The following is an 18693-nucleotide window of genomic DNA, read 5'->3' as shown; positions in this document are numbered from 1 at the left end:
TTAGCTTTTCTATTACTCTACAGACTTGAGGGTTTTCAAGATGTAGTATGAAGGTTCTGGGCTGGTAAATTATAAACACATGTAAACTTAAAAAGAAATTTAAATTCCTGGAGTGTCACATCCACTAGAAAAATTTTGCTGATCTCTGTACCACTCCTGAATGAGTATTACATCAACACCATCCTATTTTTATGCAAATTCATGTTTTTATCACCCTGGATGACACACCCTTTTCATTTCTCATAACCAGATGAGTAAACAAAATTGCCCTTCACAAGGAAGAACAAAAACCGCCATTTCAAACAGTTAACACTCGAACCGCTCACTCACTTTCCGTGGGAGATCAGTTATGATCAGCTTTTGATGATTTGTCTGAATGGTTTCTGAAATCATAATTTTCTTTTCAATTATTCAGATTTACATTAACGATGCTGCCGTTAGATCCACACTCGGGAGGCCCGTTCTGACCTCTCTTGTTGGGGTGCCTGCCTGCCTTTAACCTGGCTACTGCCCAGCCTCACTCGACCACCGGATTTAGAAACTCTTTGCTGACAACAGCCCTCTGGTCCTATTCTTCCTCCCCTACCCCGCAGCGGCCAGTACCCACAGGGCACAGTGCTCAAGGCCGGCGCTCAGCTGACCACTGTTCTCTTGGTTCGACTTCTGTAAAGCAGCCCTCAAAACCAGCACGTGGGCGTGGCCCACCCTTGGCTACCCTCACCGCCTTACCTGGTCTCTCTGTCTTTGGGTATCGTAGCCGTGCTATAAGCAAACACTTGCTTCTCAACTAGAGGAGGGCCGAGGTCCACAATTCCGGCTAATCCTGGAGTCGTCCGTGGCTTCTCAATGTACACCAAGGTGCCGGGCTCCTTTTTGAAGGCCTGGCGGCTGGGTGAGACCCGGTCTGACTGCATGGTGTGGGAGGGCCCGTGGGCGTTATGGAGACCGTGCATCTCCACCATCCTCAGGTCACTGACTCGGTGAGGAGAGGCCGGGGGCGTTTTGGAGCCCAGAGTAGGCAAGAGGCTCTCTGGATACTTCCTTGACTTCTGTCTGTACAGTGACTGCTCCATGTGCATTTCCGCTTGCAAAGAAGGGTTGCAGTAAGCACTGGCTGAACGAACTGCGGCGCGGTGATACCCGATGATGTGATCGGGGAGATCCAGGGGGTGCCCGCCGTGCGAGGAGGCTATGCTCATCCTCCCCTCGTGATAAAGGTAAGGATCGGCGTAGAAACCCTCGTTGCGGTACATCGCGAGGCTCTTGGAGCTCATGTCTTCATCTGGCTTCACGTCTCTTCTTTCCAAGATGGCGCTGGGGCTGGGAGAGATGGATCTGGAGACCGGCAGGCTGGAGAGTCTGTCCCTGGGGATGGTGGCGTTACCAGGAACGACCATCGGCCGGGTGCCTCCGTAAGGGATTCTGGATGGAGAGGGAGGCATGGAATGTGGCACAGGAGTGGACGGTGGAGAATTTGGAATGGCGTGGGGTAGAAGAGCTGTGGGTCCAGGTCGAGAGGCACCAGGGCCATCTCCTCTTGCATAAACGATTTCTCTCTGCATCTGAAAAGAAAGCAAGAAATTAGAAAATCTACTTTGATATTCATGTTTTTAGAGACATCTCAGTGTGGTTTCCCTGATGAAGCAGGCTGAATAGTGGCCCCTGCAAGATGTCCACACCTTAATCCCTGGAACCTGTAACCATGTCCCCTTACAGGGCAAAAGGGCCTTTGCAGATACCCCCTGTTAAAGATGTTGAGTTGGGGAGATTATCCAGGTGGACCCAATGCAATCACTTATGTGAAAGTAATGCAATGCATTCACTTATATGTGAAAGAGGCAGGAGGGTCAGCGTCATGGAAGGAGATGTGATGACAGAAGCGGAATCAGAGAGAGAGAATGGGAAGATGCTGTTACGGAGTCCAAGCTCGTACTGCTCGCCCCACAACAGGCCAATAAATCGAGACGTGAGGTGTTGGGGCACGAAGAGTGACTTTATTTGGAAAGCCAGCAGACCGAGAAGACGGTGGACCCATTCCCCAAAGAATCATCTTGCCTGAGTTAGAATTCAGGCTTCTTTTATACTAAAAGGGGAGGGAGTGAAGTCAGACATTTCCTGCTTCCGGTCAGCCTCCAGAGGGAAGGTGTTAACTTCTTTCTCCCTGCAGAAAGGAATCACAGGTGGGCCTGGTCAGGATGTTTCCTGTGAGCTAAACAAAGGTATTTTCGCTTAATGCTCACTACCTGGGAGTCAGGGTTCCCAGAGATGGGCCATTATGTATATTTTAAGCTTATAGGCAATATCCCTTTAGTGACTAACTTGTAATAGAACACAAAAGGTTCTTCCCTATAATAATTCCCCATTGTCAATGTCCATTCCACAATCTTGTGGGAAAAGGGAGGAAGACCACTCTGGCTGGTTACTTCCTGTTGAACGGAGGTGACGAATATTCCTTAGAATCTTTTGTCAGCCTTTGTTTACCTACAACTATTTGAACACGATGAAACCTATTAGCACTTTGTTGTCTAATTCATAATTGACTTGGGGTTTTGGTTCCAGTTCCTAATACATATAAATTCCTGTGCTATTTATTTGGACACAATTCAAGAAATTGGTTGCCCCTTCTCCAGCTGCAATGGAATTCCCATCTACTTCAGTTGGATGGGCAGACCTGTTGGAGTCAAACTCAGGAGCAGAGGTCAGTATAGAGCCCAAAGTTTTACTGTAATTGGCAACCGCTAGGTCTTTTAGCGTTTATAGATTCTCCTGCCTGGGCACACACCTGGAATGGAGTACCATACAATATTTTAAAGGTGTTTAACTTAAGCCTGCTTCTGGGAGCCACTGATCCACAGCATGGCAACTAGCAAGGTTATCCCAAGTTAAATGTCTCCTGACGTTTTAGCAACGCTCCTTTCTGATATATGATTCATTTTCTTGGTTTTTCCTGTTGATTGCCGTCTCTAGGATGAATGCAGTTTTAATGCCTTCATCCAAGTCAGGGGATAATTTCGCTAAGGAGGGCTTTAACTGCTTCAGAGAGTTTCTGTCCAGGTGGGATATGCTTCCACCGATCCTGAAAAGGTGTCCACACAAACACTAGCAGGTATCTGAGATTTCCTGAGGCTCAAGGCCTTTGAGTAAATATTTGTCAGTCCTCGGTGGGGCAGGTTCCTCTGTGTTGAGTCCCTACCTGGGAGGTCTGACAGCAGTCTCTGGGTTATTTTTAAGACTCTGGGGGTAAGGGCTTGGTCTCCTTTTCTGGGATGGCTTAAAGCATGTTCTGGTGGGACTCAGATGTCACCCTATTGTGCTGAAAAACTTCAGGGTGAGGCCTGTCAGAAAGTCAGTCAGGTCATCCCCCCACTGTCAATTTCACCCCTGGCTCCTGTGGGGAGTTGGGTACCTCAAGGCCAAGGGAGTCCCTGGGTCTCTTCATTCAGAGCATCCTCTCTCCCATGAGAGGCTCTCAGCTTCTACTGTTCTGTTTCAGCAGAGGGCAATCTGTTTTCCAGCGATGCTACTCCTCACAATAAGCGTATTGTTCCTTCCCCAGTCGTGGCCTACCTCTCCGGGTTACCTGCCTTCCAGGAAGCCAAGGCCACTGCCAAAAAAGTGGCATTTCGTTTTGTATCTTTCTTCTGTTGTTGTTCCCTCAACACTTTCAAAGCAACATCTACCAACTGAGATGGGTTCATTCCAAATGTACCATCTAATTTTTGCAGTGTTCTCCTGAAATCCAAGGCACTTTGCCCCAAAAGGTCAAATTTACCATTCTAATATTTGCAGGGGCCTCGGGATCTGCATTAGTACGATGTGTGTAGGCCTGATAAATCCCTTCCAAAAGTTCAGAGAGGTCTTCATTTGTTTTGCTGAATTTCTTGAATTTCGTTCCAACCCTTTTGCCTTGGTTTCCCCTTTCAAGGTCCTGCTAAGATGCACTAATGAGCAGTGCTCTCCTAAGGGCCTTCTTCCCTCACCGGGGTCCCCATTTGGTTCAGCTGTGGGTGCTGGCAAGTGGGCTTCAGGTGTAGAGCATCCTCTCTATAAGGAGGGCTGCAATCTTTCCAACTAAACAAGTTTGAGAAACCCAGCCACTGGTCATTTCCATTTAGGCCCCCCATGAGATAATGGCGTAAGGAAAATACCCGTCCCAGAAGTGGCTCCAGGCCCAAATCTGCTGCCCCGTTGGGTCTTAGACGGCGATTCCAGACCAAGTGCCTGTGCCCCAGAAACTAGCACAGGATTTTCTTGTTTTGTTCTTTTGGCCGCGCTGCACAGCTTGTGGGATCTTAGTTCCCCGACCAAGGATTGAACCCAGGCTACCGCAGTGAACGTGCTGAGTCCTTAACCACTGGACCGCCAGGGAATTCCCAGCATTTTCTAACTGATCCTATAAGGAGGGAAGTCCTGGGCCCCAGTGTCAGGAACTGGGCCTGGATAGGAATGGAAGGTGGTGTAAGGGTTGGATATACCGGCGTAACGGCCGGAGCGGCTGGGACAGCCAGCTCAGCCAGAGGAGTTAAGGTCTGAGGCAACATGTCCTCTCATTCCCTTCCCTATTTTCCCTGGGAATAGTACAAATGCTTGCACATAAAGGATTTCATTATTCTGGCCTGTTTCTTCACAAAATAGCTGGAGTGTCATTCAAAAGCCACTGTAAAACTATAGACAGCAAGTGATCATCTAGCCGTTAAAAGGATGCCTTTTTGCCCTGGCATCAGCCAGCTGGGATTACAGTGCAACTGAATAGAAAATTGACTACTGCTGTGGCTATGACAATACGGTAATTACTAAAGTTATGACTGATATCATTTACCAGGATGTGCCAGAATTTTAGGAGTTCCATATAATTTCTGGAATATATATGTTAATAACATTTACCCATACAGTACAACCTAAGAAGTTTTATCACCACCCATTTGACAATGCCTCCCACGCAATTCCTCACACCAAATAAGCCCAATTAGTTTAATATTCCTCTCTCTGAGATGGAGAGAAAACAAGTAATTTGAGGTGTTCCAGAGACTCTCCAGAAAACCCCAACGTTAGCCAGAGGTCAAATGAATCCCACTTAGAACTTGATTTTTGGGACATCTGTCAAAAATATCGAAAGTTTTAACCAGAGATAAGCGATCCCAATGGCAAATACAGGTCACTTAAACAAAAACTCATGATCTATTACCAACAGGAGTTCAATATTTTAAGAGAACTTTGTCCTCTTAGAGAACCAAATTCAGATTTTGTACCACTTTACCTTCAAGATTTATTTATTTATTTATTTAGCGGTACGCGGGCCTCTCACTGTTGTGGCCTCTCCCGTTGCAGAGCACAGGCTCCGGACGCGCAGGCTCAGCGGCCATGGCTCACGGGCCCAGCCGCTCCACGGCATGTGGGATCTTCCCGGACCGTGGCACGAACCCGCATCCCCTGCATCGGCAGGCGGACTCTCAACCACTGCGTCACCAGGGAAGCCCCAAGATTTATTTTCTTAATTAAGTTCAATCTTATCTTAGAACTAAGTTTAGTTTCAAGGTACGAAAATCTGGAGAGACTATTCCAGACAGACGTTTCCAGAACATTATTCCCATAGAGTTTAACCAAAACTCTTCATTTACCTTTATTTTATTTACTTAAAAGCTTTGTCACATTATTTTTCTTGCTGACCAACTTTGTAACAGGAATAATAAGGTCTTACTTGATTTCTAGTAAATCCAGGTACAATGAAGTATTATACCTAATGTTGATGACTCTAATGACATACCTGTATCAAACCAACAAGCTTAAGCTAACTTTAACACCAGATATTAATTCAATACTGAATTTCCTAGATGACGTGAGCCTGAAACTCATTCTGGACAGTTTCTTTTATATTTGAGTATTCACTTAAGCACTTAATTTCCTTTAAGCCAGTTAAATAGAGCTCTTTTACAAATTTCTGGCGATGCCACACATCTATAACACACGTACAAACACACACAGGGATGTCATAGTTCCCATTCCAAAATTTTAGCCATGAATCAAGTACAACAATGTAAAATGCATCAGTTACAAAAGATTGGATGCAGACGGGGTTTCTGGCAGATGGGACAAATCAAGGTCACCTGTACAGATGGCTAAACCCTTTTTAGTAATATTTATGGAAAAGACTTATTTCTATTTGTAGCTTTTGTTGATTTTACGAACCAAGTGGAAACGTTCTCTTCCTCGGAATGTCCCACTCTTGGACAAGAGCAGACAGGGTTTTTTTCCCTGTTCCTTTTCTCCATCTGACATCAGTAAAAGTTTAAAGTATCACAAAACTGATTTGGCTGTAAATGGTACCAAACAAAATGAAACCCAAAACCCAAAGAACACACAGAAAATCCTAAATAAACCCTCAAGTTTGGTCTTGGGTTTTTACATATACCAACGACACAGGAAACCATAAATGACATAATTAACACAGCAAGGGTACCAGTACATGGTGCACAGGGCCCCAAGATAACCCTGCCTAACCCCCCTGTAGAGATCCTAACAGGTACTGCGGCTACACACTAATGTAACAAAATATCATCTTCCTCTGACACATGGCTTCAGAGCTGTAATCAGATCCCTTACCCAAAATGCACCTCAGAGAACTTTCTTTAGGAATAGTTGAAACATTCCCCATTTTTTTTTTTTTTTTTTTTTTGCGCTTCGCGGGCCTCCCACTGCTGTGGCCTCTCCCGTTGCGGAGCACAGGCTCCGGACGTGCAGGCTCAGCGGCCATGGCTCACGGGCGCAGCCGCTCCGCGGCACGCGGGATCCTCCCGGACCGGGGCACGAACCCGCGTCCCCTGCATCGGCGGGCGGAATCTCAACCCCTGCGCCACCAGGGAAGCCCCCCATTTTTAAAGATAGAAATTCAAAACAAACAAAACACAAACGGCACCACACACATGCTAGCGTCCAAAGAAACAAACAAACCAGTTGACACACAGGGTAGAAGCCCAACAACTCCTTCCTCTCTCCAACAGGGTATCCCACTCAAATACAGAACAAATTGGCTTATTCCGGAGAAAAGGCCCCAAACGAAGAGAGGAAGCACAGCTCCCGGCTGTACACACTGGAGCGACTTACCCTACTGCATGCAAACTGTCGGCTCCCAGATGTCCATTCCTTGCTCCAACTGCCAAGTGCTGGGGCAGCCGCTGCTGCTTCGAGGAACTTTGAAGGGAAGACCCTCAGGACAAGTGGTCCCGGCAGCTGCTAGGGCCTTACCGGAAAATTCCCCAACTGGGGCCGGCTGGCCAGGAGCAGCAAGGCTGCTGGATTGCTCCCCCAAATTTGTTACTGAGTCCAAGCTCATACTGCTCACCCCACGCCAGGCCAATTAATCAAGAGATGAGGTGTCGGGGTGAGGACTGGCGACTTTATTCGGAAAGCCAGCAGCCCGAGGACACAACACACCCACACCCACCAAACAACCATCTTGCCTGAGTCAGAACTCAGGCTCCTTTTATACTAAAAGGGGAGGGTGTAAAGTCAAACACTTCCTGTTTCCGGTCAGCCTCCAGAGGGGAGGTGTTAATTTCTTTCTCCCTGCAGTCATTCACAGGTGGGTCTGGTCAAGACGTTTCTTGTGAGCTAAAAACAATTATTTTAACTTAATGCTTATTACCTGGGAGTCAGGGTTCCCAGAGATGGGCCATTATGTGTAATTTAAGCTTATAGGCAACATCCCTTTAGTGATTAGCTAGCTTGTAATAGAACACAAAAGGTTCTTCCCTATTACAAGGCTACACTGCTGACTCTGAAGATGGAGCAGAGAGCCATGAGCCAAGGAATGCAGCAGCCCCCAGCAGCTGGAAAAGGCAAAGAAAGAGATTCTCCCCTAGAGTCTTCGGAGGCAGTGTGGCACTGCCAACACCTTGGCATTGGCCGGTGAAACCATTCTGTATTTCTGATCTCCACAACTGGGAAATAACAAATTTGTGGTGTCTTAAGCTACTAAGTTTGTGGTAGTTTGTCAGAGCAATCACCGGAAATGAATATACCTGATGTAGAGCTCAACATTGTGGGGTCTGAGGGAAAAAACCGTGCAGTGGTTTAAATACTGAGGTCATAGCTTCTTAGAGACACTAAGAAACTATGTGGGTCTAATGTACCAAAAGGGCTAAACTGTCTCCTAAAGCTCATCTTGGGCACATTTTTTGAGTGGAGGCCCTGGAAAGTAGATAGTAAGCATCTTTCCCATCTTTTCAAGCTGATACAATATAGGGACATGGCCAGAGAGAGAAAGGAGATGCATGGGAAAAGTTTGGAGGGAAGTTTTACTCATTTGCTGATGCCTTACTATGAGAAACAAGATCTGAGAGGTCAGGAGGAAATAATGATTCAGGAGATGAGTGCAATTGGAGGCAAATGCATAGTAGGGATGGCAAGAGATAGAAGAGGGAAGGGAACCCCAGGCATGGCAGGGAGGAAGAATGCTAACAGTACCCGCTCTGGGGCTGCCACGTGACGATGGTGAGCATGCTGGAAGAGGTCGTCATAAGCCCCGCAGTACTTGCCCAGGCAGCAGTGATTTCTGGGCTGTTTCATTACCACCCAGTTCAGGAGAGTTAGGACTCTCCCTCTAGCTCTCCTTTAGAAGAAACAATGACTAAAGAATCAATAACTCAAGAATCATAGATACAGAAAACAGATCGGTGGCTGCCAGACGCAGGAGGTGGGTGCCCGGGGGGCTGGGGGTACGTGTGTGAAATGGGTGAAGATGGTCAAAAGATACAAACTTGCAGTTATAAAATACATTTAAGTCCTGCGGATGTACGGTCCAGCATGGTGACCACAGTTAATAATACTGTATTGTATTTGAAAGTTAAGAGAGTAGATTTTAAAAGTTCTCATCACAAGAAAACAATTGTTAACTGTGTGGTGATGGATGTCAACTAGACTTAGTGTGGTCATTTTTTCGCAATATATGCATCTGTTGAACCATTATGTTGTGCCTCTGAAACTAATATAATGTTATATGTCAATTAGATCTTAATTTTAAAAAAGGGAGCAAGTTAATGGCAAAAGAGGAAACTAATCTGCAAGTGCACTGTTTTATTTAGCAAGGGGCAGAAGCAAAAATACAGATGAATTCAGCATGTGAATAGGTGGTACTTTTTGTTTTGATCAAAGCCCAGGAGGGTCATGCTCACTGGGATTCTCCAAACGGCTACAAGGGAGGGGACGGACAGCCAGTGGCACCTCCCAAGCTCTGTCTTCTAGTTTGATTTGTGCTATCACAGAAGCCACATTTCCATTTGGACTTCTCAGAGATGTGACAGACAAGGAGGGTATAAATGATTGGAGGGTGGGTGAGGTAGGGGCGTGAGGAGAGAGGAGATGGGCTCAAATGGACGAAGATCAAGATAAGCAGCTGAGAGACCCGTAGTGTGGGTGAGAGAAGACATAGAAGAGGCAACAAGAAGGTTGAAAAGGCAACAGAGCCCAATGCCCTGAATACATGTTGATTCCTTACCTTATAAATTCATTCACTTAGTAAACACTATTTACCAAGCACTTGCTAAGAACCAAGCATGATTCTAGGACACAGCTCTAAACAAGCCCGTAAGTTCCTGCCCTGGAGGGGAACTTCCTGCTCTTGAGAGGATACATTCTTACCTACACCTGGTCACGAGGATGCAGGGGATGAACTGGCTGGTCTCCCACAGGCTTCCTCATCTTGTCACTGGAAGGACCCAGCAATGCAGAGTCCCTGACCCGGGGAGTTTTACACATTATGGTGGATTTCATAATAGAAATGACTGACCAAAAAATGCAGGCAAAATGCAAATATTAGCAACCAAAAGGAGCCCTTTGAGGGGTACATTATCCAAGCACTACTGAACTGGCTCCTGACCCCCTAGGGGATCCCAGAGTATGCAGGCTCCTCACTCGACGTTACAATGTTATCTCCACTACCCCTGCCTCCCCAACACACACACACACCACACAGACACACCATACAGCACACGCACCACACACACACACACACACGCCACACGCACACACACCACAGTAGACTAGTCTGTTCTCCCCCTCTAAACCGGACTTGGGATATCCTCAGGCTGTCCTCACCCCTGGGACCCTCACCCCAGTTCCTAGCCCTTGGGGAGTCACACCTAGGGTGAGGTCAAGGTCAGCCTCCAGTTGTGTCCGCTCCACCACATGGCCCAGTCCCGATGCTCCAGCCCACACACTCTCAAGGCTCAGGGGCTCACGGCCATAGACCAGGAGGGCATTCCCAAGGTCACTGTGCGGTAATATACCTGATTCCCATTCCAGAATGGCTGGAGCAACCATATAACCAAAGTTTTGTAGTAGATCAACATGGATCCTCTATAAATATCTCTCCCCCCCTGTCTTCCTCAGTGCAGGGCTCAATGAAAAGAAAGGTCAGGCTCAGTGGTAAGCATGGCAGGGCTTCACAGGTGATAAAATACGAGAGGGACTGGCTCAGCCGGCGGCGCATATCTGGCCAAATTCCCCACCCAATCAGACCACACAATGCAATCATCACCCCAAACACACGTACAGATATATTCAAACATGCCACTGTGTGTAAAGCATCACATGGTGCTCAAGGTCAACCAGGTGCAACAAATAGTAGGTACTGTTGTCATTATCGTTATTCATCCCCACTCCCCCCACAAAATAGGGTTTCAAATGTCTAGAACCCACTTAGGATGAACAATAATCCTAACGGGGTTAGTCGCTACTCCCTGTTCTCTCTTTCCTCCTCATCCGGCTTCATCTGGATTTGGGGGATCCTGAACCAAATGAACACATAGAGAACCCCCCCTTTTCTGGTAAGAGAGCAAAATGAGACATCAACATTCCTAGGAGTACAGAACTGTCTAGAAGAATAAAGAGTATTAATGAAAGAAAAATGTAAAGTTAAGTTTAATTAATAAAAATTTGAGTAAATTTCTTTTAAAACAACAGAGATGCCTGCATAGGTCTTTTAAAAACATGTTTGGTGATGTGAAAAGAAATGGCTAGGAGGCACATTATATAACTAAGTGAAATGAAGTTACATAAAATTTAAAATAAAACACATGCAAAAAACTTATTAGAAAAATCTCATTAGACTTTCTGGACGCCTTGTGCAGATGAATTCAGAAAGAAATGTAACAATTAATTACCAATAATTCAGATACACTGTGCATTCATATGGGAAATGCAGGTGATAGTAAAAATATTTAACATCCAACAGCCTGTATCTCATGAGTACCAACCAGCCAGAATGGGACCTCAGCCAACGAGGCTGGATCGTAGCCATAAGCAATGAACACTACGTACCTGATGGTAATGCTGTATGTCAGCCCTGCCTTGTCCACTTCAAAATAATCCTGCCATTATCCAACAGGGTCACTGAATGAATTGCTGTCCACCTGAGCTATCCACAGTGGAGGGGAATACAAGCGTTCTGCTAGGCCAAAACAGGTCATCTAAGGTTGAATGTCTCCATCAATAGGGGTGACCTAGAGGTTGGAAGCCTTTGGCAAAATTCTTCTCTTGGTTTGCCAACCCAGGACTGACTTTCCAAGACTGAGTTTTGAGAAGAACCTTGATAATTTCATCCTTGGCTCTACATGGAGCCCAAGTCGAGAATGACATCATCTTCCCATGATATAGTAGGGAAATGTTTTAAACCTACCGCTTGAATAAACCCTTAAAATTAGATAACTTGGGTTCGTACACTAAAGGATACAGAGCAACCAAAGGGAAATCACTCTTAGGATGAGGCAGACGGTGATGAAGAAGTCTTCAGTGTGATCTCCCAAGGAGTCCACTTGCTATTCCAATAAGAAGTGGACTTTAGGGGCTTCCCTGGTGGCGCAGTGGTTGAGAGTCTGCCTGCCGATGCAGGGGGCACGGGTTCGTGTCCCGGTCTGGGAAGATCCCACATGCCGCAGAGCGGCTGGGCCCGTGAGCCATGGCCGCTGAGCCTGCGCGTCCGGAGCCTGTGCTCCGCAACGGAAGAGGCCACAACAGTGAGAGGCCCGCGTACCGCAAAAAAAAAAAAAAAAAGTGGACTTTATATATAGAAGATACCCATTGCCTGACTGACTGAACCAGGATGACAGTTAAGATTCTATAATTCATAGTTTAAAAATAATCCCAGCCCTTTGTATTAGTGTTCTTTCTATGGAGGTATCTTCCTAGAATCAGGCACTTGCATGGTCTTGTTTTGTTTTGTATTTTAACTGTGTTTTGGCTAACGAGTAAAGAAATGACCTTAAATACATGCTAGGTTTTTCCTATACTATAACTCAGTCAGACCTTTTAGGAGAAACTTATATTCAACTTTAAATGTAAAATAAATAAGCAAAACATACACACACATGCCCACAGTTGCTATTCACCTTAATATACCTGAATCCTTTATTCTCCCACCAGTTCTTCTGATGGTCACTAATCTTCTGTATCATTTCATCGCTCTTAGAAAGTTGAAAATATCTGACATGTTATCTCACTGACACTTTCAGCCCAGAAAATTTCAACCCTAACGTCTCTATGTGAGCTTTAAAGCATTTAATTTTGCAGCAAGAAAGAGATGACCTAAATACAAAAATAAAGATTCTTTTAACACCTCCCCAGGACACAACATGGATATTTATTTCCCTGCACCTTGGCCCAGACAAAGAAAAAAGTCATTTATTTGCACTAGATAAATTGGCAACGCATGAATGAGGCTGTTCGTCATTGTTCATCGGTTTGTTGGGCATTGTCTCCCTCCTTCCATTACTGCCCAAACTACGGCCAGCTCTTGGTTGAGTGAGTCCCTCCAATTCTTGTAAACAGCATAGTTTCTTCCAGAGCCTCTGCACCGTGGCCCCAGCTGAGAGACCGCTGCCCTGCGCATAGCACCCGGCTCAATACGCTGCTAGGCTCACCCTCCTCAAAGACCAGCATGAATCTGGGGCAGTTTCAAATTAATCACCTGAAGTCTGAGGTAGGAATCCTAACATACCTATATTTCGTTTCCCCCCAAACACCGTAAGTTAAATCCAATATTACTCATTTACAAGTTTCTTGAATATAAAAGAGGAGGAGAAAAAACTTACAATGGCTTCTGGGAAAAAAAAAATCTAGGATGAAAAATGTTTCTTTCAAATGATTTGGGAAACTGTCTCATGTAATCATGTCTCTTTATGGAGCATTAAAAATATATATATATATATTCTTTGCGGAAGGGAGTATCAGGTACAGTTTATTGTATTTCAAACCCCACCCTTCCAAGTCTAGGATTTGTAAACACACCACTCAACCAGACCATACAATGAAGTCACCAGACAAAACTGAAAATGGGTCTTAGGAGACTCTTTCATCCTCAAAGAATTAAAGCCACTTACTTTCTCTTAAGGAAATCACCTGTGCAGCTAACGCCGGGAGAAAGCACATTGGCTGAGCTCTCAATCACGCGATTCCTTTGTTTGCTGGCTTCATCTCAATCCTCGGTTCCACACGTGGACATTTTAGACAGCTTTCTTTTCAGAGAGGAAATCACACACACACAAACACAGATCCTAAAATGTTCCCTGGTGTTCACGACCAGGAAAGACCATTCTGTTTCACCCCGGTCTTCTGAGCGAAGCTGCTCCAGGCATGGATAAAAAGACGTCCTCCCCATGATAAGCCAATTTCTCCTCCCCTTGGATATTAGTCACTGAATAACCTCAGCCCACATCCAACCACAGGCTACCGCACGGGTGACTCAGTCCTCTAACAACGGCTCACACGGAAAACACACACCAACAAATGAACTCAGAGAGGCCTAGGTAAATGGGGTAACAATGAAGGAAATATTACAAGACAGATCTTACTAAGGCGAAGAGGGTCACGAACACAAGCAAACGACCAGCCACCAACAAACAAAATCATCAGAAAACCCAACATGCTCATTTTCCCCAGGTCCAACTCTCAGTGTTCTGCTGGAGACGGGGGGCTCCTGAGAAAACCCAGATGGGCCAGCACCCAATGCCCATTCTGCTGCCAGACTTCTGAAGTCCGTGGGCTGACAGCCGAAAGAAACGTGAGCCTTTCCCCCTGGTTTATAACGCCGGAGGGTAAACACGAGGGTGACAGAGGAGGCTGTCTATTCATTAACCAGGTTTTACCAAGCTGAACTTTGAGTAGCAGCCATGAATCAGACCTAGGCAGCACCAGGCAAGTGCAATCATTCTAGAAAACATACCTGAAAGGGGCGGGAAAGAGACAGAGGACCAGCCAAGGCTAAGCAAAGAGGGTGTTTGGGAAAGGGAGCCCGAGTCCTTCTGCCTTACCCTCGACAAGACAGAGGAGGGGAAGGCCGGGGCAGTCTCCGGAGACGCCCGTGGGCAATCACTGTCAACACAGCTCTTTTCTTCCAGGGGAACAGGCACTAGGAGGGCTGTGTTCCCAACAAGAAGTGGCTTGTGCAGCCCTCAGAAGAGACAGGTATTAGCATATTACCAACAAAAGGTGAGAGCGAGGAAGCATTTCCTTAGCTCCTAGGTAGGCTCTGTGTAATCACCATCGTGCTTTCTGAGCCCTCGGGGACTGAATGGGGCAGAAAGCCATTCCAGTGGGAACCCAGGGACAAACAGCTCCGAAGGCTGGGCTGGAGGCCCTGCTGGCCTTATGCCACACCCCACGACCACGTGCATTTTTCAAACATTTTAAGGCCTTTAGAGGTCGTTCTTGCTGACCAAAAGAATTCCATGATGTTTCTTAAATTCAAATCCAGTCAGTGTCGCAGGCTCTCTCTCTCTAAAAAAACTGTTTACTGCTATCAAAAAGCTCTGATTAAAGGAAGGAGAACACGGAGCCCATGACATTGCTTTCCTCCTAAGATGTCTCATTCGAAACAATATTTGGATGAAGTGGTTGTAACAGATGCCACCTAAGAGGTCGGAGAAGAGTAGACGGAACGTGAAAAGCCTTGTTTTGATTTTTAATCTAATTGGCGAGAGTTTGTTATCTCTCACCAGAGTATGGGAAGCGCATAGTCTTGGCCCCTGACACATCTGGTATCCATTTGGCAGGTCTTGGTCCCTTAGTCAAACGCGTGCTTTCCAGGAAGGGGGATGGAGGTGAAGCTGTGGGCCCACCCCGACTGCTTCTCCAAAGCCCCAGTTGTAGGGCATAAGATGTCCTAACCAGCAGCATTCTTGTACGAATGGACCTGGCTCTTCGTATGTGTAGGACCGTTAGGGAGGTGAACGAATGCGGGAGTGTCTGGGTTCTGCTGGCCCCGCCCCCCGGCCCAGAAGCACTGAGCTGTCACTGCTGTTGGCCACGTGAACCCCGCCAAGCTCAGCATGGGAGTCCACATCCGCCGCCTTAGTGGCAGGTGGCTTCTGTGGGCCCTGCTACCTTGGGAGTCGGTGGGTGCACGGTGAGACATGGTCCTGGTCACCTCTCCCATCCCTTCCTTCCTGCCATGTTCAGGGCAATTTTCTTTTACACTCAAAATGCTTCAGGGCACCGTCTGGGCAGGAGAGGCATGGCTTGGTCAGGACTAGAGCAGTAATCCACCGTCCAGAGCGTGAGAGCTGGCCCAATCCCGTGGTGAATCGGGATGAGTTAAATGCTCTCTAGTAAGGATTCAGCGCCCAGCTCACCCAAGAGAGAGGGGAGCTCAGTAACCCAGTGCCAGCTGGGGGCCAGGCAACGTAATTTCCTAAGCAGGATTCTGCTGCCACAGAACTCAGCTTCACCTGGGTGGCCTGTGCCCTCCAGAGAATGGCTCTTACAGGACAACTTACTGCAAAGTTTGGCTCATTCTGGGTGGACCCAGTCACCAACATCCCACGCTCTGGTTCTGTTACTTGGCCAAGTTCTCAGCTGCCTAGCTCGGATGCTACAGCCTCTGTGAACCTGCGCTTCCCGGCAGTGTGTTAAGTGTCCTGCTATTCATTCTCCCTCTTCCTTTCACTGACTGGCACTATAGGCAAAGTGGAAGCAATTTATTTCTAGCGAGTATTAAGAAAAGACATGCTAATAAATAGTCAGCATTACCTCAACAGGAAATACTTTTTATGCTCTGGTAAGGCTAACGGTCTTGTGAAATTTATTCCTATTTCCCCTTTCGCATTCGCTGCTTTATTGGCTTTTTAAAAAAGTACATATGCTAAAAGAAAATCTAAACCACTCTTATAAACACAAAGATGCTATTGTGAAGGGGAGTGATTTTGATGCTGGAAAATTTTCAAATTCATCTTTCTTACACTGTTAAAATTGGAAAGATGGTCATTTGGAAGGTCTATTAATGTTTCATTTGGTCATAAATGGAATGTTTCCCAGACACGAGACAGACAGACTGTTGCCAAAATTATTTAATTCTCAGGAAAGACACGGTGAGCTTCTGGCTATATTTAAGATGAGTGTTATTCCCACAAATATTTTGACACAGCCAACTCTGCTGAGCCCTCCTGCACCAGACCCGCTGGCTGACTTAATACCGTGCCCAGTGGTGACTCAAGATCTCAGGATGGAAACGCACAACAAGTAACATGAAATAAATCATGTAACTTCCAAGCCACAATCAGTAACTGTGCAGAGCTGCAGCACAGATAAAAGAACAATGTCCTCATACCGACACTCAATCTTCTGTTGGGACACTCAGGCAAGGACAACCTCCTTTTATATCTAAAATAGTTACAGTTTGTAAAACGATATTTTCTTGCTACCACTTGCAACGGATGGTACAAAGAACTCCTCATTATTTATCTCATCTCTGCACATCCACCCATTTCCTGCACAGACAATTACTTTTATACACAACCCCCTTTTGGTGCTCCGAGATAAGTCATCTCCGTCACCCAAATACAAATGTTCAGTGCCTTAGATTTTGTTTTTCTTTTTAGGACAAGTCTCTAAACTCCTATTTCACTGGTCAACATAACATCCTACAATATATAATATACTGTTTTATTTATTTATAATGTTTTTTATTCTACGAAGGATTTTACTTTTTTTCCCCTTTTTTTGGCCGCACCACGAGGCATGTGGGATCTTAGTTCCCCGACCAGGGATTGAACGCCTGCCCCCTGCAGTGGAAGCACGGAGTCCTAACTGCCAGGGAATTCCCCTCTCCTCCACTTCTCTTATCTTGGGATGACAGCCAAGAAAAATCTAGATAACTCCATGGGGTGAAGGTACGATGGAAGATGGCTACACACACACACACACCATCGTCATCGTCATCATCCAGCAGTTTGCAGTTTAGACAGCGCTTTCAGTGGTGATTTTATTTCACGAGCCACAGCACGAAGTGAAATGCACGGGTCAGGAGGTCCGGTGTCTCTCCACATGTGAATGGTGAGAAAGTGGAAGTGTGAGGAGATGAGAACCTTGTCCAGCTTCACACAGGACTAAGAAGCAAGGCAGCAAGAATCCCCATCTTCAGCCTCAACACTGTCACTACTTCCTTCTCTGTTTAAGTGTGAAATCTCATGTCCTTCAGGTCGCTGAGCTGCTCAGCGAGGACTCATGCTCCCAAGGTCTTCCCTACAGAATTACTGAGGGTTAATGCACTTGAGTTTTGACCATGAGTGGGCAGTCTGGTGAATTCCACTCGAGAAGTACCTCATTTGCTTGCCTTTCAGGTCCAGATTTTCAGGGCAAAGGAAAAGAGTAACAGGACATCTCAGTGGCTTTAGGATATAATGATACAGGTACTCTCTTGACTTCCTATTAATTTTTATCTTCCTGCCTCAAAATTAGTTATATAATTAATTATACATTGTACTTAACTAATATACATATTAGTATACATTATGCTTATATATACTTACATATCCTCATATATACCACTAGTTGATTATCACTATATGGGTATCATTACATTACCAGTTACATATGTGTAAATACGTGTATATACACATATACGTATATGTATACACACATATATATGTCTTCATTAGTCACAGACACCAGATTGCTATGGGATAAAATATCTGGGCCTCATCTGATTAACATTCTTTACCATTAGGACCCCGATTCCGCTACTGGGTGACATTCCTGGGACCACATCTCTCAGATGCGTTCCACCTCTGTCACCGTGCCCTACGTCCCACTTACCTTTTATTCAGGAAATGGATCTAGGTGATTATGTTGTAAGTGAAAGAAAGCTGACACAACATTATATAGCTTTAGGATGCTCACAACAATGTAAGAATTTTAAAAAAAAGTTTAGTTTGATGATACAACATATCCTCCCCGTATCCAAACCTAAACAGCAAACTGACAACGATCTACCTAGAATTTTACGCTCTACAGCTACAGATTAAAGGACAGATATTCTTCAGAGACCACTGGAGACAATGCTGGTAAACAAACTGATGAATGGATGATGCCAAGTTGGAAAACAAATGGTCTTTTATTCTCGGTCTGCCACTGCCCTCTCACAATGTAGTACTCAAATCGCCATCAGCCCCTTTCTCAGGGCTTCGAACAAACACCAAGCGTTCCCTGGTAGATTTAACCCCTTCAGGCCTGCCTCCTGTCCCCCTGCCCCTCTCCCCCTTCTTTCCTCACAACTTTTCTGGAATCAACTCTGTGTACCTGGGTTATAACCGTGGCCCTTCTATTGGAATCATCCCGTTGCCTGCATTCTGCTCCGTTTTCATACTGATCGGGGTAGGATATGTGCTGGTTCTGTTAGCAAGTGATAGAACAAACAACACAATA

General features: G+C 45.8%; 1 protein-coding gene across 30 annotated transcripts in view; it reads right to left on the bottom strand.

The window, feature by feature from the left end:
* The window catches only part of KIAA1217 (KIAA1217 ortholog), a 326984-nt gene that overhangs the window by 76033 nt on the left and 232258 nt on the right, over positions 1-18693 (bottom strand). For 27 of the 30 annotated variants that reach the window (XM_027121852.1, XM_027121849.1, XM_027121853.1 and 24 more), the window contains one exon: positions 730-1562. In XM_027121852.1, the coding sequence (XP_026977653.1) occupies positions 730-1562 (833 nt within the window). Of the gene's footprint in view, positions 1-729; positions 1563-7101; positions 7301-12522; positions 12529-13373; positions 13676-18693 lie in introns of those variants that run through there. The other 3 variants (XM_027121841.1, XM_027121842.1, XM_027121843.1) reach the window with 3 other exon arrangements.

Source organism: Aethalodelphis obliquidens, unplaced genomic scaffold, assembly GCF_003676395.1.
Source record: "Aethalodelphis obliquidens isolate GAN/ISIS:26980383/991018 unplaced genomic scaffold, ASM367639v1 scaffold23, whole genome shotgun sequence".
Lineage (NCBI taxonomy): Eukaryota > Metazoa > Chordata > Mammalia > Artiodactyla > Delphinidae > Aethalodelphis > Aethalodelphis obliquidens.
This window is presented reverse-complemented; position numbering and strand designations above follow the sequence as displayed.